Raw genomic sequence first — 27551 nt, forward strand, 5'->3', positions numbered from 1 at the left:
TACACACACACTGCTCCGCTACATACACATCGTACACACACAGCTCCGCTACATACACATCGTACACACACAGCTCCGCTACATACACATCGTACACACACAGCTCCGCTACATACACATCGTACACACAAAGCTCCGTTACATACACCGTACACACACAGCTCCGTTACATACACCGTACACACACAGCTCCGCTACATACACGTTTTACACACACACTGCTCCGCTACATACACATCGTACACACACAGCTCCGCTACATACACGTTTTACACACACACTGCTCCGCTACATACACATCGTACACACAAAACTCCGCTCCGTACACATACGGCTCCACTCATGTCGTACACATGCGGCTCCGCTACATACACATCATACACACATGGCTCCGCTCTGTACACACATGGCTCCGCTCTGTACACACATGGCTCCGCTCTGTACACACATGGCTCCGCTCTGTACACACATGGCTCCGCTCTGTACACGTCGTACACACACGGCTCCGCTCCGTACACATTGTACACACACGGCTCCGCTCCGTACACATTGTACACACACGGCTCTGGTACATCCACACTGTAAATCCCTCCTGACCGCGCACATAAACTTCACCACCTCATGCAGCCCCATGACACCCAACACAGCAGAGTCCTGCACACACTGAGGAGCTGATCATGTGACCCCCCCTGACTCCTCCCCTCCATGTGACATCATCACAGGTCCTGGAAGCACAGAGCAGCCATATATCCAGTGTGCGGCTCTGCAGGAGGAGGTATGTGGAGATTCCCCATTACTGGGCGCAGGGGGCATTAACCCCCTCAGTGCTGCATAACATACCCCATTCTGAGATACATAGAAACATTTTTTATTAACTTTTCTTCTGTTTTTACCTTTCTACTTCTTATGTCGCCATATGTCGGTTTGTTTTCTTTATATACACGTTATAATATTAATGCTATTTTACATATTACATTAAAATGGATGTGTATTTTTTGTTTTGTGCTGTGACGTCCACTCCTCAATTGTATTTTGCTCTTTTTTTGTCGTTCACTGTGCAATTTAATCCGTTTCTCCCCAGTTCATCCTCCATTTCTCCTCACCATGGTCGCATATGAACGCTATCACTCGATACATTGCCAATGGGCCTAATGGAAATAGACGACAGCAATGCTTCGTGGCAAGATCCTTTTAAAGCCCTATCCAAAATATAGGAGAAAACTTACTGATCAGACAGAAGGAACCTTGTGATCAGGGTCCAGGAACCTGGGGACTAGTTTCTACAGCCCCCTCTTGAATGGATCTGTGGCGTAGTTCCCAACTGTCCTGGGTCCAGCAGGACCGTCCTGATTTGTCCTGAGATGTTCCGCTGTCACTCTCTGTCTGTGATGTCACATGCAATAAACTGTGTTTTATAAATGAGTTCCCTGGGATTCAAGCTCCCGATCTGTAGCATTGAAGGCAGCACCAATAGCTGCACTGTGAAGTAAAGCCTGCTTTACACCATACGATCCAGCATACGATATCGTATGCGATCGTACCCGCCCCCATCGTATGTGCAGCACGTTCAATTTGTTGACCGTGTCGCACAAACGAATAACCCCCCCCGTCACACGTACTTACACGTCCATACGACCTCGATGTGGGCGGCGAACATCCACTTCCTGGAGTGGGAGGGACGTACGGCGCCACATCGACGTCACGCGGCGGCCGGCCAATAGAAGTGGAGGGGCGGAGATGAGTGGGACGTAAACATCCCGCCCACCTTCTTCCTTCCGCATTGCCTGCGGGAGCCGCAGGACGCAGGTAAGATCTGTTCATCGTTCCCGGGCTGTCACACACTGCGATGTGTGCTACCCCGGGTACGATGCACAACCTGACGTTCAATTTTTAAGAATTGAACGACGTGCATGCGATGAACGTTTTACTGTTCAATCGCAATCGCACGTAGCTGTTACATGCTACAATGTAACTTACGATGTCGGATGTGCGTCACTTATGACGTGACCCTGCCAACACATCGTAAGATATATTGTAGCGTGTAAAGCGCCCTTAAGGGAGAATTTTCTATTCATGAATGGGCATTGTATGCTTCTTCTTTACAGGTACATTGTACTAGTACGTGGGTTGAAATGGAAAGTAATGCCACCACCTTCGTAAATCCTCAGCAGATGGCAGCACTGGTATGTGGCAAATACGGGATTGTTCAGTTGACTTCTCTACAAGTCAAGTTGGTGGGAAACCTTAGCAATGAACGGTTGTGTTGTTACAGTGTATAGAATAGAACTCTGCCCAGACGATCGGTCAGTACGATTTAAGCAACTTGCTATCATTGAATTTTTGATAGCAGAAGGTGTCACCCCAAAGGAAATTCATCAGAGAACGCAAACCATTCGTGTTGTTTGTGTTGATGTGAGCACTGTGCGTCGTTGGGCCAGTAAATTTAAAGATGGTGAGGATGGAACGTCTGACTTGCCTGACAAAGAAAGAGGTGGGCATCCTGTGACAGCAACTACTTAAACATGCAAAACATTGACCGATTCAGGAGGCTCGTCAGATCACTTCGAGAGACATTACAAGCATAATGAGACTGAAGCTCACCACCTTACGGCATCCTCTATGTAGTCCAGATTTGGTGCCGTTTGACTTCCATCTGTTCTCAATAATGAAAGGAGCTCTATGGGGACATCACTATGCATCTGATGACAAACTTGAGTGAACTGTGAAAGGCTGGAGAGTGTCGACTTCTTCTGTAACGGCTTCAGAAAACTTGTTCATCGTTGGCAAAAGTGAATATCTGTAATTAAAGAACACATTCTAAGGATTATTTCTGCGTTTGATTTATTAAAATATTCTCATCAAAGCCAAGTTACAAAAGTGGAGGCTTTACTTTTTATTCAACCCTCGTACATAGCACTACATCTCCTTATATCAATGTATTTTTACCGATATTCTTGGGTCAAAATAAGATTCAGATATTGCAAAAGCACTCAGCTAGATAATATACTTAGCATTACGGTATTAGCTGAAGTGATGATATTTCTGTGTGATGTGATGCTTGACAGATATCATGCGCCATACATGATGCCATCACCATCAGCACCATTGATTAGCAATACCGCTCATGTAAAGAAGTGAGATACTTTGTCCTCAAACAGAAAGGAGCGGCACACAAACATTATTTACCGTATTTTTCAGACTATAAAACACACTCTTTTTTCCTCCAAATTTTGGAGGAAAGTGGGGGGTGCTTCTTATAGTCTAAATATATGATGTGGCACCTGGTGGTGGTGGAGGAATAAGCCTAAGGCTGCTTACCTGTTCGGGTTGTACACACACACACGTGCACACACACATGAGAAAGCATACACACAATCGCACTACAGATCGCATCCACACACTCACCACATCCAGCGATATCACTTGCTTCTCGGCAGCGTAAGGACCTGTGATGCTGTGCACTGCGTTGAGCTTCCAGGACCTGTCCCGCGTCACATGGTCGGAAGCACGTGGTATCACTGTATGTGGTGAGTGTGCGCGCGTGATTGTACCAGTATGTGCGATTTCTTGACTGTGTTCTGATGTGTGAGTGTGTGTCCTGATGAGTGAGTGTGCGTACTGATGTGTCTGTTCTGATGTGTGAGTGTGCGTTCTGATGTGTGAGTCGGCCAGACGCAGGAGAGGACAGCGTGAAGCACAGAGATCACAGGGAGGAATGATATGGAATCTGATTGTGTGTGTGTGTATATAGCTGTGTATATGACTATCTGCTGTGTGAGTGTGTGTTCTGATGTATATGTGTCGTCCAGACGCAGGGGAGGATGGCGTGCAGCACACCTCCATGGAGCGCACGCCAAAGATCACAGGGAGATCTGGGAGCCACACAGATGCCCGGGGCTGGTAAGTATGATGATCCTAGGAAGGAGGGGGTCTGCTTTTTGCTTCAAATTTTTTTTCCCTATTTTACACTTCTAAAACCAGGGTGTGTCTTATGGTCCGATGCATCTTATAGTCCGAAAAATATGGTAAATGTTCCAGTCTGACTCTGTACAAAGATGGAGAGAATACAACAGCTACACATTATACAGTCATGGCCAAAAGTATTGGCATCCTTGAAATTGTTCCAGAAAATGAGGTATTTCTCCTAGAAAATTATTGCAGATTACACATTTTTTTTATGCACATCTTTATTTGCTTTGTGTGTATTGGAACAACACCAAAAACACTGACAAATAAAAGCAAATTGGACATAATTTCAAAGATGGAAAGTACAAAATTATTGTCACATTCCAAAATTGTGATTAGACCTCCTTCACACATCCATGCAAAACAAAAATGTTTTGCATGGTCCATGATGAAGGTGCATGTGTGTGTTTTGTGTGCTGTCCGTGTAACAGCTGGATAGCATACGGACAGCATGAGCTGGTATACTTGCCTGTCTCCAGCGCTGCTGTTACTTCCAGGTCTGTATTCAGTACAGTCAAAATACGGATGTGTAACCAAGCCCATTGATTTTAGTGGGCTAACGTCAGTGTTGCCAGTACATGGGTCAAAGGAAGTCTCACGTATCAGAGACATGGATGTGTGACGGAGGTCTTAAACAACTTTGTTTCAAGCATGTGATGTTCGTTGAAATTCACCTGTGGCAAGTAACAGTTGTGTGCAATATGAAAATCACACCAGGAACCCAATAAAAAGGGAAGACGGTCAATCAATATTTGCATTGTGTGTCTGTGTGTGCCACACCAAGTATGGAGAACAGAGAGAGTTGAAGAGAACTGTCTGGGAACTTGAGAATCAAAATTATTGAAAAATATTAATATCAAGGTTACAAGTTCATCCCCAGGGATCTTAATGTTCATTTCTACACTGTGCGCAACATAATCAAGACGTTTACAACCCATGGTACTGTACCTCATCTCCCTGGACGGCAGAGAAAAAATGATGAAATGTTGCACTCAGGATAGTCCAGATGGTGGAAAAGCCGCCCCAATCAACTTCCAAAGAAATTCTAGCTCTTCTGCAGGCTCACAGTTTGCGCAGACACGGATGCACCATTTGTCAACATTTGAATTAAATGACATGCTGTGTACATGAATAAGCCAAAATCTTTCTGGGAAAGCATCTTGTGGACAAATGAAACCAAGATGGAGCTTTTTGGTAAAGTACATAATTCTACTGTGTACTGAAAAATGAATGAGGCCTACAAAGAAAATATCACACTACCTACAGACCAATATGGTGGAGGCTCAAAGATGTTTTGGGGTTGTTTTGCTGCATCTGGCACTGGGTTCTTTAGCTGTGTGCAAGGTATCATGATTTCTGAAGATTACCCAGGATTTTGGATGGCAACTACTTAAAGAAGCTCCCAGAAATAGATGGAAACAAAGCATTAGAGAGTTCTGAAGAATCAGCAATCGTTTGCATCTAAATCCCATTGAGCACCTGTGGAGAAATTTTAAAATTGCTGTTGGGATAAGGCACCCCTCAAATTTGAGAGACCTGGAGTATTTTGCAAAAGAAGAGTCCAAAATTCCAGTTGAGAGGTGTAAGAAACTTGTTGATGGTTATAGGAAGCGATTGCAGATATTTATTCCAAAGGGTGTGCAACCAAGTGGCAATGCTCGTGTGCTGAGCAGACATGTCTGAGGGGAACTCCTGCCATCCTGTGTTAATCCTTTGGATTCCTATATATTTGGTGTCCCTCCCTGACGTGTTTGCTACTTGCCAGGCTTCAGAGGAGCTGCTCTGTTGAGGGCTCAGGTCAGGCAGACCTCACAGAGATCTCTCTGACAGAGGACTACGGGGAGATGGCGGCAATTACATCGCCTTGCTGGAGAATCCAGCGCTTACCGTAGGCTTCCAGTCCGATGTGCATGTTGACTTTCCTGATGATGGTACAAGTGGAGGGGATAGCGGATATCTTGATATCCAGGTCAGACAGCATAAGAGAGGTGAGAAACTCCTCGTGAATTCCCTGTGAACGCCTCTCTCTTCATTAAACTTCCCATAAGTGCTATAGACTTTCTGTAGGGCAGAAATTGAAGGTGGTGGGATGCCTTGGGCAACTGGTCCTAGCCCTGCTGCTGTTTCTCCTACATTGAATACCTCCATACAGGAGTTTGATTCTACTGGACAGCTTTAAAAGAGTTATCATAAAAACCTGTTGGTGGGTACAGGAGCTGCTTTGAGTGTTCTTATATAAATCTGGAGACAAGTAGTATATGGCCACTATTTATGTTCTTTCCTAAGGAATAATTTGGAGGAATTCTGCACTGGGCTTGAGCAAACTGTCATTCCAGTTACATCTATATCCCAGAGAAACTGGGATATAGATGTAAAAAGGCTCACTATTAGCCGAAACGCGTTATTTACGCCTGTATGATGTGGAATAAAGTGTAAAATATTCCAGAAGATTTGGAGTGCCGATCCTTTGTATAAGTTGATCTCAATATATAGCATCCTTGCATTTATCTCACACTGTTACAATAGTAAAACAAAATAAAAGCTTCTATGTGGCTGACAAATTCAAGGAATTTGCTGGTGGAGATCTGCTTGATACCCTCATACAATAAGGGGTAACGCTTTGTCGACTGCCAAAACCCCAGATGATGAGGTGGAGGAGGAGAGGCAAGAGGACTTAACCCTTTACCAGGTCTCTGAGCAATTGTTACAGGCCATATCCATTTGTAAACATTCCTTCACAGAAAAGATAGAGGAGGTGTATTCTGAAGTGGGACTACTTTGTAAAGATATGCAAGCTTTAAGGGGCGACATATCTGAAGTTGAAATAAGGGCATCGTCCCTCAAGAATAAAATACTCTCTGGCTGCAAAGTTGTCTAAAATAGCTGGATCAAGTAACGCCTGGCGCAAAAAAGATGACCTGTAGAACCAAATGCGTTGCAACAACATTTGTGTCATTGGTCTACCAGAAAGATCAGAAGAACAGCACCCTGAACTATTCCTGGAGAAATCTAATTTGGGAGATGAATTCTGTGTGTTTGTGGTGGAAAGAGTCCACAGAGACCAAACAAAGTCACCTCATCCAAGGCCCTTACTGTTATGTCTACTAAATTGCAAGGATAGAGACACAGCTCTTTGCCTTTTCTAGGCAAAAAGGTCCTCTTAAGCACTAAAATGCTACGGTCTGTGTGTTTCCAGACTTCTCCGTGGATCTTCAGAAGCAGAGGTTTCAATTTATGGATGTCAAGACAAATTTTAAGGACAGACACATTGCCTATTTGATGATTGGTTAACCCAGCTCGTCTTCGAATTGTGTATGAGGGCTCCTACATGTTTTTGTTTCCAACACTACTGATGAGGCGAGAGAATAGTTACATGTTCACGCTGAACCAAGGGAGTAATAACGCTTCTCAACTTTCCTGCATGCCTATGAATATAACGAAAGAGAAACTGGAGCTCCTTCTATAGCAACAGGCATGTTTACCTTAGGTTATTTGGATTTGGGAGTGCAGATTTTGTTGGATTTTCTTTTTTCTTTCTTTGGGTGGGTGGGGGGGGGAGCCATAACACTTTTTTTTTCCAGAGTCTTCGTTCTGCCAGTAACGTGGAGTGGAAGCCCCCTATATTTCCAGTAACAGATGATGGACCTGAGTGGAGACTTGTGTGTTGAGTTGAATGCTATTGGTGGTAATTTTAGGCACAGAACATTTTGGATCAGTTCACATTGAACCTGTGCTCCATGCTGAGCACTTACATTAGCGTTTCCATTTACACCTACGAAATACGTTATTCAGGTGAAAACCCCCCAGGTCCATTCACCAATGAAGCAGCAGAGTTACTCTGGACTCCGTTTGGTCTCTATTCAATAGTGTCAGTAATTTCAAAGGTGCACAAAATTGTTATTGACCACACTTTTGTGCATGCCTAAAAAGACAAGTAAAAAGAAGAACATCGCCTTACCACAGGCCAGAAGAGCGGTGAAAGTGACTTCCTCTGCCTCATTACAGTGAATTTTCCTTTTGGTTTTGTTTGAATCTTATTTTCATAGATTTACACGTAATCCATGCTCAGTGTAGAGCACAGGAGAAATGTGAGCTGTGCTGTACTGCGATTTTTTTTTGGAGGCAGAATTAACAAATCGACACCAGTTGAAGTTTTGGCTTTATTACTATTTTTATCCGGTCTTCATCTTGTAGTATAAATGATAGGGCATCTTTACTCCTCAGGTCAGTACGATTACAGCTATACCAGATTTATATAGTTGTTCTAAGTTGGTATACTATCTCACTAAAAATGCTTTTTTACAAAATACAGCTTTTTTGCATCACCAAATTTTGAAGGCTCTAGCTTTTTTTATTTTTTCTGCCAACAGTCATGTGAGGGTTTGTATTTTGTAGGTTGACTTGGAGTTTTTATTGGTACCTTAGAGGTGTTAGACTGCCCTGCCGCTAGCGTTTTGTCAGAGCGGGCTTTTAGTACCACCCGGGGCATAATAACTGATAGGTGCATCTGCCTGGATTGGCCCACACTTCTGAACCCCATGGGAGAACAGCAGCAGGACCTAAAGCCAATTCAAATGTTCTTTTTTTCTGTTGTATTCCCATGCACGCCTTCCCACTCTAAAAAGAGTACACGGTTCATGGTTTCTTCTTTTTCTTATCCTTCTCCTCCACCATACCAACTCCAAACTTTTAGAGGTTCATCATGTGGCCCTCGTGCCAAATTTTAAGAGTATAAACAAGTGGCCCTTGCTCCAAATTTTAAGATGGTAAACAAGCAGCCCTTACTCATAATTTTTAGAGGATCATAATGCTACCCTCACTCTTAATTTTTCCAAGGTATATATTATACCCTCCATAACTTTTTCAGGATGTGTATGAAACATACCTCTACAATTCTTTTACATATATAGATGTATACGCCCAGGGGTAAATGTTTTTAAGTCTTTGCACTTAATGCATAGGCTTTACTAGTCTAGGAGTCCAACTCCTTAAAAATGGGAAAAAAATGTTTTCTGAGGCCTTCCTCTACATGTCTACCAGGGTGTATTGCAGTCCCTTCTTCTAATTATTGGAAGCCCTTGCACTTAGCACATAGGCGTTATGAGTCTAGGAGTCCAACTACCTAACAATTAAAACAGAATGTGTATGAGGCCCTCCTTTATGTCTAATACAGGGTGTATCAGAGTCCCTCTTCCTTCTAGTTTATGGCAATTCTTGCATTGTCTGCTTAGGCTTTGTGAGTTTCAGAATTCCTACTTCATAAAGTAAACATGATAAGGTAGTAAAATGTTAAAATTACATTTACTAGAGACTTCCAGCTGCTGTAGTTTTATTTCCCCCTCTACTATATCATCTACTGTAGTCATAGGCGACAGTGAGAGATGGCCCAGCTATTAAGGGGTGGAGAATGCGTTATTTATTTTTTATAATTTTGCATTATGTGGGAAAGAATGTTACCTAACATATTTTTTCTTGTAAAATCCATTTTATCTTCGGTTTTATATGTTGTATTGTTAGTCCGTAAAAGTGGAGTAATACTCTCACAACCTAGTTCCCAGCAGCAACCGGGGAGTCATAGAGGTGTCCAAGTGTCTACCACATGCTGTTCTCATTCCATTTGAGCACTGTTTACATTCACTTTGTGATTTTTAGCACACATCCTAACCCTCCTTGGGGGTCTTCCAGAAAAATGCTTGAGTTTCCCATTGACTTCCATTATACTCGGTACTCAAGTCAAGCCCATTTGAGCATAAGACCTGCTCAATTCAAATACTGAGCACTTGAGCATTTTAGTGCTTGCTCATCACTAATGGGCAAGTCCTTGCCCTCTTCTTTATTTCCATTGCCATTTCCTTGATCGCATAATTCGTCTCTTTAGTGTTTTTGAGGAAAAAGCAGGGAGTCAACACATGAGAATTTCCTTCGGAAACCATGTTCCTTGCTAGAAAAATGATATCTCTACTTTACAGTCCTGGATAGATCTAGTTAACACAATCATCCCATATGAAATAACAGTATCAGAATACAGGACATCCGCAGAAATTCCTATAGATTTGGGGCTTGTTGAGTTCTTCACCCCTAACAGTTACCCTGAACAATTAATTTTCCATCCAGCAGGTAATTCAAATCAACAGATATACCGTAGGTGGATCTTATGGCCTCATCTGATTATGCTAAACTAAATCTTTACTAAGTCACTTATATTTGTTACAAACTTGACATGAAAATAAGTTAAGGGTGTCAAATATTTGGCTGGCCCACTTTTTGAATTTTGTGTGACACTATGTCTAATTTTGACTTTTTTTTATAATAATGTTTGGGAACAATACTTCATTTTCTGAAACAATTTTAAGGGTGCAAACACTTTCGGTCATGACTGTATCTTTTCATGTTTCCGCCTATTATCTCCATTAATTATATTATTACATCAGATTCTTTATGATGTTACTTAGACTCAATTTCTCCCCATTCAGGTCTCCACAATATTGGATCCTCCTTTTGACCCATCAATGATGGATAGGGACAAGGAAAAGATAGCAGAGAGGATATTACACCTCACCCTAGAGATCCTCTTCCGGCTTACTGGAGAGGTGAGAGATTCTGATGACGTCACATTACATCATTCTTATCTATGGGAATAACAGATGGACAGAACTGGAGAGGTGAGGACTCTGGAAATGTCTGTAGTGAGATTTATTAATGTGTCTCTCCATATCCAGGATTACACAGTAGTGAAGAAAACCTCTAGTGATCGCTGTCAGGACCCTGTTTCTGAGGGATGGGGAAGACCCCTGAGCCCAATCACGGGGCCTCCACCTCACCCCCTGATACATGAGGACATCAATGACCAGAAGATCCTAGAACTCACCTACAAGATGATTGAGCTGCTGACTGGAGAGGTGACACTGCTGGGAATGCTGGGACATTATACAGTAACGCTATGAAGGGATCGGGGCATGACGGTATCATTGTATGTGTCAGGTTCCTATAAGGTGTCAGGATGTCACCGTCTATTTCTCCATGGAGGAGTGGGAGTATTTAGAAGGAAACAAAGACCTGTACAAGGACGTTATGATGGAGGTTTCCCAGCCCCTCACTTCACCAGGTAATCGACAGGACTAAATACACACGGCCTATAATTATGTAAAGAATGAATTCAATGCCTGTATGTGTTTCCTCCAGTTCTATCCAGTGAGAGGACAACACCAGAGAGATGTCCCTGTCGTCTTCTTTCACAGGACTGTAAACAAGAAAATCACAATGTTCTTCAGGTAGATGGAGAGAACTTGCCAAGAAATTTTCCCTATGATGTGTAGGCTCTAAAGATCTTGTGTTCAGTCTCGTTTCATCCACTAGTTTTATACACTGAACGGCCAGTTTATTAGAGACATCGGCCTTTTTGTGATTGGAGCTTCTCGGTGTTAAAATTATTCCAGAAAACAAGAATGCAAGGGAATTGTTCTCCATATATCAGTTTTCAGTGTGAAATAATTTTAGAATGGAAAAATTGAGCAATCTGAGTGACTTTGAACATGGCATGATGCTAGATTAGAGTGGGCCACTAATTCTAAAACCGCTGACCTTGTGGGGTTTTTCTGTACAATGGCAAAAAGAGTATCCTGAGAATGTGGTTATAGAGGACAAGTTTCTACTGATGGGTTCCGGCATTCATAGTCCCCAGATCTTAATCCCATAGAGCTTCTCTGGGACGAGGTTTTCACTACCATCCATTTTTTTCTGGGTATATGTGTTTCTGATTCCTTTTTCCTGCACAAAAAACAGGTGCTTTGTATTTTTATTTGATCTCCATGAAATGTATCACAGTGCACAATTGAGTTATCCCTGAGGAAACCTTGTCTTGGCTAAACCTTTGAGAACTGAACCCTCCTTATCTTTCTGTTTTAGACAGACTTCTTTATTTGGATTTGTAAATACATTTTTCCCTTTTAGCCCCAGTGCTCTTTCCCTTCTATATGTGTTTTTCCATTCTGTTTAGGCTCAACAGAAACAATTGTATTGTGTGTGTGTGTGTGTGTGTGTGTGTGTCCTGTCCAGCTGGACTAATCTGGACACACTCATTGCTTTAGCCAATAGGACATTACCACACCCTACTTATACTCCCAACATACTGCTGGGATTTGACGGATATAGTTTTATTAGCCCTGGTTTACATCTCTTCTACAGCTCATGTAGTCTGTGTTATTACTGTTTTGATCTTGCCTATTTTCCTGTATTTCCCTTTGGTACCTTGTCTACCCTCCTGGTTCAGCCACAGCAACCTATCTACTCCTTCAAGCCTGCACCACCGGCCAGCAGCCTACTCTGCGAACTCAACCCCTGGAATCTGGTAAATAGAGTGGCTAGCACAAATTCTGTGATAGCCGTTTTAAAAGTGCCACCTTTTATATTGATATTTTGTATATCTTTATATTTTTTGTATTGTATATACTTACATCATACATAGAAATTTGTTGGTTGCCTAAGGATTTATTTAGATATCAGGAATTCCTTGCTAGGTCATATTGTATTTCTGTGCAAAATCAGCGAAGTCCCGACACTAACGTGTCACCTTATATCTTTATTGCATCTAACTGATCCGACTGAACTATCAGCTCATCCAAATGTTTCCACAGCTCACGATGAGCTGAAACGTTCAGTTGGATCAGTGTGGTGAAATAAAGATATAAGGTTATACCTTCCTAGAGTACCGGTTTTACGCTGATTTTGCACTATTTACCCTTCTTGTGCACCATTGTTACAGTGGAGTACCGATCACTTTAAGAATTCTGTATTGTATTTCTGTGTCCAAAGGGAGAGGTATTTTGTTTGTTTTTCTTATATATCCTGGGTTGTACACCTATTATTGTCTGCGCTTTGGCTTGTATTTGGTATACGACTATCTTTTATGACCCATCATTAAAATATTATGTGCATGTCATTTATGGTAGTGAGTGCTTTCCCTAATATACACCCTGCTTGTTCTTTGTATGCATTGCGAAACCTTTTCTGTACATGGGAAGTAGCACCCTGTCCACTTTTTTAACATTTTAGATTTAATACTGCCTATTTCCCAATTAAGATATTTTATGGTCATCGTGCTAATTATTATCTTTTCTTGCACTCAAAATTTGTCTAACTTTTACAGTATTTGTTTCAGGGTGAAGATCTGACCCATATTAATGCTACAGGGAAATATGTGAGCTGTGATGACTGGTGTAAAGAGGATATTCCTACAGATAACCACACAGGTGAGTAGTGACCACTAAGTGCGGGTAACAATTAAGTGCACAGATTTTATGCAGTCACTGACATACAATTATGTGCTAGATTTTTATGAGTATGTTCAAACAGGTTTTTTTTTTATAGGGAACCTGTCACCAGGTTTTTTTCCTTATGAGCTGCGGCCACCACCAGTGAGCTCTTATATTCCAGAATACTGTATATAAGAGCCCAGGCCGCTCTGTATAAAGTAAAAAACAGCTTTACATTACTCACCTAGGGGGTGGGTCCGATCCTATAGGTGTCACAGCTCTTGGTCTGGCGCCTCCTCCATCTTGTGGGACCTCTGTCCTCCTGCCCAGCCCCGTGTGCATGATGCATCCTATGTCATTCACAGAGAAGCCTCCATTGTGGTCCAGCGCAGACGAATTATCCACTCCTCAGACAACTCTTTCGTAATTATAATATTCCCCCACAGTAATCAAATGATAAGACGCAGAGTTCAGATTTGGTCATGAATCCATTTAGAAGATCATTCAAGAAAATAGATATAAGGGTTACAGAACGGAGTCATCAGGTGTACTCACTTATTGATTTGTCTGATATCTCATTCTGCATTGTTACACATAGGATGGAGCGAGAAATCTTCAATACATCGCTTTAATAAGGATAGTACAGCATTACAACTTAGTAAATGGTCATCAATTTAGACCATCATCCGTCTAGTACAGTCACACATTCTTCTTACATAGAAAATCTCTGCGGTATAAATAATAGATAAACTAATTAAAATAATCCCTCCCCTCATAAACTCACACACTCTTTATTTTGGATTATGGCAACCCTTAAAGGGGTTTTCCCACGAACAAAGTTAATTTTAATCAATAGATCTTGGAAAAATAATAATTTCCACAATTGGATGTGTTTAAGAATAATGTTCCTGTGTGGAAATAATTTTATAAATGTGTCCCTGCTGTGTACTGTGTAATGGCTGTGTCTGACCGTTTAGGGACATGGTCTGATCATACCACATCTCCTGGCCAGGGGAGGAAGCAAAAAAAAAAAATGAGTATACTGGTACCACAGCATGAGACCACAGCTGATTCATTTTGTGAGGTAAAGCATTTCCCTGCCTGTTTTAAATAAATGTTTTACCTCAAAGAAAGAATTATTTACAATCCCATGCTGTAAGGTCTGTATATGTTTTTGCTTCCTCCCCTACCCAGGAGATGTGGTAACATTACTCTGTCTAAGCACGGGAAAGTGAATCAGTGGTATGTGCTCACGTTAAGTATTTGGTGCATCTCTTGGCAAGAACAAAAACGCAGCAGCAAAAACGCGTATTTCCGCCATGCATTTTTTGTTTGGCTTTTCGCATTCAGTAGTATGGTTGAAATCTGCAGCAAAAAAAATGACAGAATAGACATGCTGCATCCAATCTGCAAGGAGAAAATACTCAACATGTACAAGAGCCTTCAGGAATCTCATTGACTTTGCAGGCTTCAGAACACCCTTTAGGTTCTGTGACAAATCTGTACATCAAAATGCAACAAAAACGTGCACATAGCCCAAAACGGAAAGTATTGTAGTATGGATAAGCTAAAATCTGTCTTCATCAAAACAATATGGACTATCAGCTTATTGAATAAAGAGCGACAGGCATGAAGACACACAAAATGATCTTTTGCAGCTTCCTAGTGAGTGTATTCTCTCACCCCATAGTTCATGCAGAAAGAGAACATGGGAAAAAAATGCAGACTACAAGTCATAATGGCCACATAGTGTGTTTTTCTTCATGTCCAAATGACAGCCTCTATTGAAAAGCCGTAAAAAGAGTGAACTCCGGCACACTATATGTACCCCAAAAAAACAAAGGCAAAAGGAATACTATATTCTCATTTCTTTTTATTGGTTCAAAACAATTGTTCAGTAAATAGTGCTGTACAATGTCATGTCCGTCATTCATGACGTTCCGGCCTGTTGGCCTTTGACAAATCGAACTATCAAAACATAAAGTGATACAAAACCAACATAAGTTAAATCAAAACAATTCATATAATAGTACAGATACACAGACTGAGGATACACCATCATCAACCGGGTGCAATAGTAAATTTGCCTAAAGAGTAACTCCTGTCCAATTTGCTATCCAATATAATTGTTAAAGGGTTATTCTCATCTCCGAGATCCAATGTAGTAGGTGTAATAATAATAATATTAGCAAATACCTCCAATTAGAAATGTAGTATAGTTCTCCAAATATAGCTATGTCTTTTACCTCATGTGCAGGGCATTCCATTTAGGTATCCATGGTTACGTCCACTCATATATAGTCACAGTTAGTTGCTTGTTGTCGCAACCATAGATATCTACCGTATTTTTCGGACTATAAGACGCACTTTCCCCCCCCAAATATTGGGGGAAAGTGGGGGGTGCGTCTTATAGTCTGAATGTAGGGCTGCGGGGAATGAGGGTGCTGCGGTGGAGCGGGTCATCGGCAGCACGAGTAGGCTGTAGCAGCACCTGCCATGACCACGTGGATCCGGTCATTTAATATGCACGCCCATCATCTCTCAGCGCTGAAGCCGGCGCTGACAGGTGGGCGGGGTGATGGGCGGGTAAAGCGCGCATATTAAACAGCCTGCCCGCATGATCACCCCTGGCAACTACAGCCTGGAGTGATCATGTGCGGCTGTATTCACTGCCCCCCGAGCATCATCATCAATGCGGGGTGCAGTGAATCACTACACTCACCGGCCACGATCCCTGCAGCACCGCGATGTCCTCCTGTCTGTGCCGTCGGCAGCTGTGTGGAGACTAGCGGTGCGCACAGAGATGACGTCATAGCTGTGCGCACGTGTCCACACGCAGCCGGCACAGACAGGAGGACATCGCGATGCTGCAGGGATCGTGGCCGGCTACACTCAGCGGCACTGCTGCTGACACAGATGGAGGAGGAGCGATGCTGCAGGGAGTGAGGTAAGGTGAGTATGAACGTTTATTTTTTTTTATGTGCCACAGGTTGCGGGCCGTATACCAGGATGGGGGTGTATAGCAGGATGAGGGCATATAGCAGGATGGGGGTATATTATGAGCAGGATGGGGGTATATGAGCAGGATGGGGGTATATTCTGAGCAGGATGGGGGTATATTCTGAGCAGGATGGGGGTATATTCTGAGCAGGATGGGGGTATTTGAGCAGGATGGGGGTATGTGAGCAGGATGGAGGTATATAGCAGGATGGGGCCATATGCCAGGATGGGTTATATAGCAGGATGGGGCCATATGCCAGGATGGGGTATATAGCAGGATGCGGCCATATGCCAGTATATATCAGGATGCGGCCATATGCCAGGATGACGGTATATAGCAGGATGGGGGCTATACCAGGATGAGGGACATATACTGTATATGCAAGGCAGGAGGATCATTACCAGGCTGGGGTAGCTTAGTAGAGAATTTGGGGACATTACCCCCATAACAGTATTAGCAGCAGGTCCTCGCCCCATAACAGTGTGTCATGACCACATTTTTTGCTTAAAATTTTATTTTCCTATTTTGCTCCTCTAAAACCAGGGTGCGTCTTATGGTCAGGTGCGTCTTATAGTCCGAAAAATACGGTAAGCTGCAATGCCCTGCGCATGAAGTAAGAGACATGGCTATATCAGGAGAACTATATTGTAGGTATTTGCTAATATTATTATACCTACTACATATTGAGGTAGGATCTTGGAGATGGAAATACCCCTTTAACTTCAGAAAGACATGGATCAGACAATGCACCATGATATAGCTTCAGCAGCAGAAGTTGAGCATAGCAGAAATTTTTTTATAGAAAGCTTTCAACATGTGTAAAATATTAGAATGTCTATAACTTTGCAGCAGTGTTATTGAACAATAATAAAATTGATTTTATTTTTTTTTCAGATGTATTTACTAGGAGCTCAGAGGAACATCAGTTCATTTCAGTTTTTAAAGCAGAAGATCATTGTATCATATCAGATCTATATAAGGAACATGCCAGTATTCCAGAAATACTTTCAACCCTTTGCAGCAAAGATCTTTCATTTTCTGCTTCATTTCCGACTGTTAAGCAAATTGAAGATAGCAGGAGAGATTTTGAATATCAAAGACCTCACAGAGAAGAGAAGCCATTTTTATGTCCAGAATGTGGGAAATGTTTTAAGAAGAAATCCGTTTTATTTAGACATCAGAAAATTCACACAGAGAATCCATTTTTATGTTTTACATGTGGGAGACATTTTTCTCAGAAATCTGATCTTGATGAACACCAGATGATTCACAAAAGTGAGACACCATTTTCATGTGCAGAATGTGGAAAATCTTTTAAAGAGAAATTATATCTTGTTCAACATCAAAGAAGTCACACAGGGGAGAAGCCATTTTCATGTTCAGAATGTGGGAAATGTTTCAATCAGAAATCAGCTTTAGTTACTCATCAGAGAATTCACACAGGAGAGAGACCATTTTCATGTCCTGAATGTGGAAAGTGTTTTCGCCAAAATGCATCTTTCTATGCTCATAAAAGAGCTCACACTGGGGAGAAGCCATTTTCATGCCCAGAATGTGGAAAATGTTTTGCAGAGAAATCACATCTTGTTAGACATCAGAGAACCCATATAGGGGACAAACCATTTTCCTGTTCAGAATGTGGGAAATGTTTTAACCAGAAATCATCTGTAGTTAAACATCGGAGAATTCACACAGGGGAGAAGCCATTTCCATGTTCAGAATGTGGGAAATGTTTTGGCGATAAATCTAAACTTATTACACATCTGAGAATCCACACAGGGGAGAAACCATTTTCCTGCTTAGAATGTGGGAAATGTTTTAACCAGAATTCAGTTCTTATTGCACATCAACGAATTCACACCGGAGAGAAACCGTTTTCATGTAACGTATGTGGAAAGTGTTTTGCGCAAAATTCCTCTTTATTTGCTCATCAAAGAGCTCACGCAGGAAAAACACTTTCATGTTCAGATTGTGGGAAGTGTTTTACCTACAAATCATATCTGCTTAAGCATCAGAAAACTCATACAGTGCAGTAGACATTTTTTTTCTTTTACACAATTTTATTTGCAGAACAAAAAGTTCACAAAAAAATAAAACTTGAACAGTTACATTGAAGTTAAAGTCACATGCCATACAAAAAAAGAAATATTCTGAAATTGTGTGCAAAAAAGAATGTTGCATATGCATATTGTTAATATACTATTTTAATTATTATTTATTTAATTTATTTTTATTATTTTACACAAAACAATATAAAAAAGGCCCCGTTCATCATTACCTTTGCGCCTGTTGTTTGTGCTTTGCGTCCTTTTTTGTTTGAACTCCGACCATTATTCTTTTTGCACCTTTTTGAAGTCTGTTTTACAGTCACGACCAAAAGAGTTGGCACCCTTGAAATTGATCCAGAAAATTAAGTATTTCTCCCAGAAAATTATTGCAATCACACGTTTTGTTATACACATTGTTATTTCCTTTGTGTGTATTGGAACAACACAAAAAAGGAAAAAAAAGAAAATTTGGACATAATTTCTTACACGACTCCAAAAATGAGCCAGACAAAATAGTTGGCACCCTCAACTTAATATTTGGTTGTACGCCCTTTGGAATAAATAACTGCAATCAAACTCTTCCTGTAACCATCAACAAGCTTCTTATTCCTCTCACCTGGAATTTTGGACCACTCTTGTTTTGTAAACTGCTCCAGATCTCTCCTATTTGAAGGCACTTTTTCCCAACAGCAATTTTCTCCACAGGTATTCAGTGGGATTTAGATACGGACTCATTGCTGTCACTTCAGAACTCTCCAGCGCTTTTTCATCTGTTTCTGGGGCTTCTTGAAGTAGTTTGGGGTCATTGTCTTGCTGGAACACCCATGGATGTAAATACAACTTTCTGACACTGGGCACTACATTGCGACACAAAATCCTTTGGTAATCTTCTGATTTCACACAGTCAAGGCACCCAGTGCCAGAGGCAGCAAAACAGCCCCAAAACATCTTTGAACATCCACCATGTTTGACTGTAGGTACTGTGTTCTTTTCTTTGTAGGCCTCATTCTGTTTTCAGTAAACCGAATGATGTGCTTTACCAAAAAACTCTACCTTGGTCTCATCTGTCCACAAGACGATTTGCCAGAATGAGTTTGGCTTACGTACATTTTGGCAAACTGCAGTTTAGCTTTATTATGTCTTTGTGTCAGCAGTGGGGTCCTCCTGGGTCTGCTGCATAGTGTTTCATTAAAATGTCGATGTATATTTTGCACTGACACTGATGACCCCTGAGCCTGCGGACCAGCTTGAATTTCTTTGGGACTTGTTTGGGGCAGCTTATCCACCATCCGCAGTTTTTCTCTGCCGTCCACATCTAGGGAAATTAACTATTGCCATGGGTTCTAAACTTGTATTTTTCTTTTTTTTTCTGTTTCAATACACACAAAGGAAATAAATGTGTATAAAAAACATGTGTAATTGCAATAATTTTCTGGGAGAAAAACTTCATTTTATGGAACAATTTCAATCAATACGGAGTGACAACACTTTTGGTCATGACTGTATACACTGTGTGCAGAATTATTAGGCAAATGAGTATTTTGATCACATGATACTTTTTATACATGTTGTCCTATTCCAAGCTGTATAAGCTTGAGAACCAACTACCAATTAAGTAAATCAGTTGATGTGCATGTCTGTAATGAGGAGGGGTGTGGTGTAATGACATCAACACCCTATATAAGGTGTGCTTAATTATTAGGCAACTTCATTTCCTTTGGCAAAATGAGGCAGAAGAGAGATTTGATAGGATCTGAAAAGTCCAAAATTATGTATTGCAGAGGGATGCAGCAGTCTTGAAATTGCCAAACTTTTGAAGCGTGATCACTGAGCAATCAAGCGTTTCATGGCAAATAGCCAACAGGGTCGCAAGAAGCGTGTTGGGCAAAAAGGGTGCAAAATAACTGCCCATGAATTGAGGAAAATCAAGCATAAAGCTGCCAAGATGGTATTTGCCACCAGTTTGGCCATATTTCAGAGCTACAATGTTACTGCAGTATCAAAAAGCACAAGGTGTGCCATACTCAGGGAAATGGCCAAGGTAAGGAAGGCTGAAAAACAACCACCTTTGAACAAGAAACATAAGATAAAACATCAAGACTGGGCCAAGAAATATCTTAAGACTGATTTTTCAAAGGTTTTATGGACTGCTGAAATGAAAGTGACTCTAGATGGATGGGCCAGATGGATGGGCCAGAGGCTGGATCAGTAAAGGGCAGAGAGCTCCACTGCGACTCAGACGCCAGCAAGGTGGAGGTGGGGTACTGGTATGGGCTGGTATCATCAAAGATGAACTTGTGGGACCTTTTTGGGTTGAGGATGGAATGAAGCTCAACTCCCTGACCTACTGCCAGTTTCTGGAAGACAACTTCTTCAAGCAGTGGTACAGGAATAAGTCAGAATCGTTCAAGAAATACATGGTTTTCATGCAGGACAATGCTCCATCACATGCATCCAACTACTCCACAACGTGGCTGGCCAGTAAAGGTCTAAAAGATAAAAAAATAATGACATGGCCCCCTTGTTCACCTGATCTGAACCCCATGTAGAGAACCTGTGGTCCCTCATAAAATGTGAGATCAACAGGGAGGGAAAACAGTACACCTCTAGGAACAGTGTCTGGAGGCTGTGGTGGTTGCTGCATGCGGTGTTGATTGTAAACAGATCAAGCAACTGACAGAATCTATGGATGGTAGGCTGTTGAGTGTTATCAAAAAGAAAGGTGGCTATATTGGTCACTAATTTTTTGGGTTTTGTTTTTGCATGTCAGAAATGTTTATTTCTAAATTTTGTGCAGTTATATTGGTTACCTGGTGAAAATAAACAAGTGAGATGGGAATATATTTGGTTTTTATTAAGTTGCCTAATAATTCTGCACAGTAATAGTTACCTGCACAAACAGATATCCTCCTAAGATAGCCAAATCTAAAAAAAAACAACCCCAACTTCCAAAAATATTAAGCGTTGATATTTATGAGTCTTTTGGGTTGATTGAGAACATAATTGTTGATCAATAATAAAAAAAATCATCTAAAATACAACTTTCCTAATAATTCTGCACACAGTGTATGTGCTCACCTTTTTATTTTTTTGTTGTTTGGGTGTTTTCCACTTCTTGGGCAGAGTTTAGCAATTCCATATGTATTACATTCATCAATTGCAACTTTTGAAAAAGCTACAATACTTTGTGCAAATACACTCTAGTCTCCTCCTGATGTATTCTCAAGTATGGAAAAACATTTGCCCAATATTTGTGACTCTCAGGGCCAAAGTGTGACTTTTGGCTTCAAAAGTCGCAAGAACAGTTCAAGACAGAAGAAAAGCCAATTTTTAACATTGAAACAAGTTCATTATTTGTCTGTTTTTTGATGAATTTGGCAGCAAATACAGCAATTAATACCACAAGACGAAAAAGGAAAGCGATGTAAAAAGAAACCTAAAAATGATTTATTGGGGCCAAAATATTCAGAATAAGAATCCTAGACACATAAATTTACAATGTTGCAATGTTAAAAAAAAAAACAATTACAAACCTGTTAAAAAAAAGAAATTGCAGTTACGCATTTGTTTGCCAAGGAAAGTAACTATGGTGGATATTGATATGAATAACTCCGTACGCATGTTCAGAAAAAGTAATGTTAGAAGCTAACGATAAATCCCATACTTTTACATCTAAAATACTTTTTTCAAGATTTGGGTATCCCCCATATAGATATATTACATGGTTATCAAATGTCAGCCTATTTAATATTTTGAAAAAGTTGTTGATGACAATGATTTGTAAGCCATCCAATGCATCGCTGTTATTTAAAGAGCGAAGAATAAAATTTCTCTCAAAAATATATGCTTTCAGTGTGTCCATTCTTCTTCATCAAGAATGCCAAATAAAGCAATTTTAGACTTGCAAGACAGTGGAAATGGTAAAGTGAAGAAAGAAAACAACACACATGGCACTAAAAGGTATTAAGTAGAGATGAACATATTGATTGCTCACAAATCCAAGGTTTTGTGTACCTGGCCGCTCTAGGTATAAGAACCCACGCTTCGAACTATGTGTGGACGATTGGCTTGAAAATGGTGTGAATGGTCCCTGTTCCTCCTCCCCTTCCTCCTGTTCCACCACCTCATCCATCATCGCCTGAAGTGCTTTTTCACAGAGGCATAGACGTGGGATCATCAGCGCTGGCCATGTTTGTGGAGCACTCGAAGCAGAGCAACACGGCGCACACATTTCGCAAGGAGGCCCATTCGTTGGTCATGAAGTTCCGCAGATTGGCTCACCTGTTCTGCACCTGAACCTCCACTACTGCCTGCTGCTATTCGCATAGTGTCTCCAGCATATGGAAGGTGGAGACCACCTTGTGGGTACGTCGCATATGAGGCACTGAGCCGGAAGGCAGAAGAGATGCTGCAGCGCAGACAAGCAAGTAGCGACAGGGTGAGAATGCCAAAAGCACACACAGGCGGCTCGCACTTTCTTCAGCAGCTCTGACATCTTGGGGTAATTTTTCAGAAAGCTGTGCACCAAATTCATGTACCAGGCAAGTAGTGTGCGCGCAACTGTCTAGGCCTAGAACTCCTACATGTTTTCGGCCATTATCGCACACCACCAGGCCAGACTTGAGGTTCACTGGCAACAACCACTCATCTGTTTAATCTCTGTCTTTAGCTCCTGTGCGGTGTGGGATTTGTTTCTCAGACATAGGAGTTTCAGAATAACCTGTTCTCATTTTCCCCTGGCTGTGCTGAAGTTAGTGGTGTAGGTGTTACGCTGCACGCATGAATAGGCAGTGGAGTAGGAGGAGGCAACATGAACAGAGAAACATCCAACAATCCTCGGTGGTGGTAGAACATGCACCAGAACACCTTCCACCTCAGGCCCAGCTGCCACTACATTTACCCAGTGGGCAGTTACGGAGATATAACTTCCCTACCCATGCTTATTAGTCCACGTATTGATGGTTATGTGGACCTTGCCAGTAATGGCGTTGCGCAGTACACACCTGATTTTGTCTTTGTCCACAACATATTTGTGCAGGGCAGGAATGGCCTGTCTGAAAAATGGCGGCTGGGAACTATGTACTGTGGAAAAGCCAGGGCCATACTTTTTTTTTTTTAAGCGTTCGTCTCATCACAGCCAGAATTGCAGCATTTCAAAGGTCAATATTTTGAAATACTGTCATTAAGGACCAGGGGTTGTGAGTGGGGGATAGACAGCTGAACGCTTCCATGTGATGGTGTGTTGTTGCTCAGTGACACTGCTGGTGGTGGTGCTAATGCCACATCCTCTCGTTGCGGGGAGTCATGTGGCCCTGTTACTTGGTGAGGTGGAGGAAGAGACAGACCACAGCAGATGAGGGAGCAGGAGGAACCTCAGATCTTTCCTGGTTTTTCAGGTTTCTACTTCACTGCAGCTCATGCTTTGCATTAAGATGCCTCGTCATGCAGGTTTTGTTCAGGTTAAGAACCTTTTGTGCCTCGCTTCAGGCTCTGACAGCTCAGCATGCAAACTACCTGTGTCTTATCATTAGCACATTAGCTGAAGAAATGCCACGTCATAGAGCTCCTTTTGAGCTGGCTTTGGTGTGCCCAGTTTGTTGGCCTAGCAGCCGACATACTGGCTAGGGGCCGACGCTATGCTTTTGCACCGTGCTCCCTCTTTTGCTGTGCAGCTGGAGCAGCATGACCACCTACTATTCTTCCAAACTGTGCATGTCACTTGGATGGAATTCATTCCATGTGGGGTCTGGGAGCTCATCATCCCCGGCATCATCCACCAAATCGTCATTGCTGTCCTCCTTGCTAGTCTACACATGGCAGAAAGCCGCAGCAGTTGGCACCTGTATTTCAGAGATGAGTTGCGATGGTTCTCTGACCATATGCACTAGCCCTCCCACATACTCCTCCTCAAACACAACAAGTGGTTGAGCGTCAGTGCACTCGGACTCTTCCCCTTCTGGGGCAGGGCCAGGTGGATAGCCCACGGAACCAAAGCTATTGGGGTCATCAAAAAGCTGAAGTAACTGCTGGATGACTTGGGGCTCGGCTGAATTGCAAGGGGGTGAGGTGGAAACTCTGCCCTTTTAATAGAGGACTGGGCGGAAGTCAAGGTGAATGAACTGGAGGCATGCTTCGCCATCCAATCTAAAACCATCTGTATTTGTTCTTGCTGACCATTTGTGTAGCAGTACTCGGGCCTACTAAATTACAAGGAATATAATTGTCGCTTGCGTGCACCAAAGTAAGGTGTTTTATGTGGGAATGTAGCAGGCACAGAACGATCACATCTTCTCCCTGCAGCAGCTCCACCAACACCAAAAGCACCACGGCCATGTACCCCATTTGTTGCTTTCCTCATTCTTTGCACCTCAAAAAGTGCATTGTAGAGAAGAGTGCCCAACAGACTATTTATTCTGGGTATTGTGCAACAGGCTCCATTAGTGCACCCTGCACTAGGCTCTGTTAGGGCACTCTGCAACAGGTTCTGTTAGGGTGCACTGCACTGGCCTCTATTATAACACCCTGCATTGGGCTCTGTTAGGGCAAGGAAAATAGGAAAAAATTACAACTTCTGGTAAAAATATTAAAATGTGTAGTTTAATGCCACCATTAAAAATTCATCAATAATGAAGGTTAAGATGACATAGGAATAAGGGGGACAGGAAGCACAAGAAGACGTGTTTCGAACACAGAATGCATTCTTTATCAAGTTTCCTATGTCGTCTTAATCTTTATTATTATTCCATTTTAAATGGTGGCATAAACTACAAGTTATAATATTTTTACCAGAAGCCGGAAATTTTTCCTATTTTGCTTGGTCAGTACATGCCTATCAGCGTGGTATTCCTTGGACGCTGGACTTCAATTCACGGTGAGCTGGTTAGGTGCCACTATAGTCTGTTAGGGCACCCTGCACCAGGCTCTAAATAGAATGGCGGTGCCACACGTAATCCAGCCTTTATACACGCCGGTCATGTGGTGCGCCGGCTAATCATAGCTATGCCAATACTTGTTGATTGCCCACTCTACAGTCTTTCAACCAGCTTTATTCAGCATCCAAACTGTGACACTGGCTTCAGCGAAAAGTCCGTGTTTGAGTACCGGACACCAGGCGTTCGGCACGAACCACCAACTTTACAGTTTGGGTTCAATCATCACTAACCTCAACACATTATATTGTAAATATTAAAAGGATAACGTGACATTTACTTGTACCCTTGTGAAGCATTGGGAGGAAGCCTATCCACAAAGAAAGGCATTTAAAAATAGCTTAAGCTGAGGGAGTCAGATTTTTAACTTTTTCATAGTAAATATTGGGAAGGCAATGAGCGCCGAGAGTTTTTCTCTTCTAGGTGGTTTTAAGTGTATCAAGATGATTAAATATGTGACCATAAAAATAAGTAAATTGCATTTAATTTTATGGTTAATTTACAGTATATCACAAAAGTGAGTACACTTCTTAAATTTGTGTAAATATATCTTTTCATGGGACAACACTGCGGATCTGACACTGATACAATGTACAATAGTCAATGTATAGCTTGTATAACAGTGTAAATTTGGGGTCCACTGGGCCACTAAAATACCCTAAGGACCAGGTAATTTTTTGCAATTCTGACCAGTGTCACTGTATGAGGTTATAACTCTGGAGCTTCAACGGATCCCGGCGATTCTGACATTGTTTTTTCATGACATATTGTACTTTATGATAATGGTAAATTTAGGCCAATATTTTTTCTGTTTATTTGTGAAAATTTTGAAAAATTTGGCAAAAATTTCGCAATTTTTACACTTTGACATTTTATGCCCATATATCCGAGATATATATGTCACACAAAATAGTTACTAAATAACATTTCACACATCTACTTTACATCACCACAATTTTCAAAACAAAATTTTATTTTGTTAGGAAGTTAAAAGCATTTAAATTTTATCAGTAATTTCTAATTTTTCCAACAAACTATTTTTTTAGGGACCACATCACATTTGAAGTGACTTTGAGCGGCCTAGGTGACAGACAATACCCAAAAGTGACACCATTCTAAAAACTGCACCCCTCAAACTGTTCAAAACCACATCCAAAAAGTTTATTAACCCCTTAGGTGCTTCACAGGAACCAAAGCAATGTGGAAGGAAAAAAATGAAAATTTGTACTTTTTTTTTTTTTTTATACACAAAAATGTTACTTTAGCCATAAAATTTTGCACTTTCACAAGGTTATCAGGAAAAAGCTGCACCATAAATTTTTTTGTGCAATTTCTCCTGAATACGCTGATACCTCATATGCGGTGGAAATCAATTGTTTTGGCACATGGCAGGGCTCGAAAGGGAAGGAGGGCCATTCAAATTTTTGAAAGCAAAATTAGCTGGAATCATTAGCAGACGCAATGTTGGGTCTCGAGACCCCCTGAGGTGCCTAAACAATGGAGGTCCCCACAAATGACCCCATTTTGAAAGCTAGACCCCTCAAGGAATATATCTAGACCCCCAGGGGCTTCACAAAAGCTTAAAATGTTAGCCCGTGAGGACTATGTCCAGCGGACTGCCTTGCCTAGGCTAGTGCAATCAGAAATTGAGACGCTGAAGTCAGATTTTACGGAAGAGGAGATATCTTCGGTTATTAGAGACACCCCAGTAGGTAAGAGCCCGGGAGCGGATGGTTTTACAACTAAATTTTTTAGAGTTTTTAGGGAACAGATTGTCCCCTTTTTGACACGGGTCTTTAACTCGGTGCCTGCTGGAGCATCTTTTGTTCCTCAGTCTCTAGAGGAGCATATATGTGTAATTCCAAAGCCAGGGAAGGACCCGGTTAACATCTCCAATTACCGTCCCATATCATTGATTAATATAGATGTCAAATTCTTTTCAAAAGCTCTCGCCAATAGACTGGCACCTTTGCTCCCAAAAGTGATACACACGGACCAGGTGGGTTTTATGAGGGGCCGAGAGGCAAGAGACAACACGAATAAGACGTTTCTTCTGCTGGCGAAGGCAAAGGCACTACCTATGTGTTTACTTTCCATAGATGCGGAGAAAGCCTTCGACCGGGTCAGCTGGAGTTTCATGTTGGCATCTTTGAGACAGGTAGGGATAGGTGACAGGTTCCTTAGAGGAGTGGCCTCCCTTTATAGTACACCGACTGCCAGAATAAAGGTAAATGGGTCCTTGTCCGCACCAATTACCATAGAAAATGGTACCAGACAGGGTTGTCCCTTATCTTCCCTCCTATTTGTTCTCGTAATGGAGCATTTGGCTTTAGCCATTAGACAGAACCCAGATATA

At 41.8% G+C, this 27551-nt stretch overlaps 1 protein-coding gene across 1 annotated transcript; it reads left to right on the top strand.

The window, feature by feature from the left end:
• The first annotated feature begins 10443 nt into the window (after positions 1 to 10443).
• On the top strand, positions 10444 to 22108 carry LOC142311923 (uncharacterized). The gene is made up of 7 exons (XM_075350786.1): positions 10444 to 10556; positions 10686 to 10865; positions 10948 to 11071; positions 11149 to 11237; positions 12236 to 12313; positions 13124 to 13214; positions 17113 to 22108. The coding sequence occupies exons 1-7, from the start codon at positions 10476 to 10478 to the stop codon at positions 18252 to 18254; spliced, it is 1785 nt and encodes a 594-aa protein (XP_075206901.1). The 5' UTR covers positions 10444 to 10475; the 3' UTR covers positions 18255 to 22108.
• Positions 22109 to 27551: the final 5443 nt, after the last annotated feature.

This window comes from Anomaloglossus baeobatrachus, chromosome 5 (assembly GCF_048569485.1).
Source record: "Anomaloglossus baeobatrachus isolate aAnoBae1 chromosome 5, aAnoBae1.hap1, whole genome shotgun sequence".
Taxonomy (NCBI): domain Eukaryota; kingdom Metazoa; phylum Chordata; class Amphibia; order Anura; family Aromobatidae; genus Anomaloglossus; species Anomaloglossus baeobatrachus.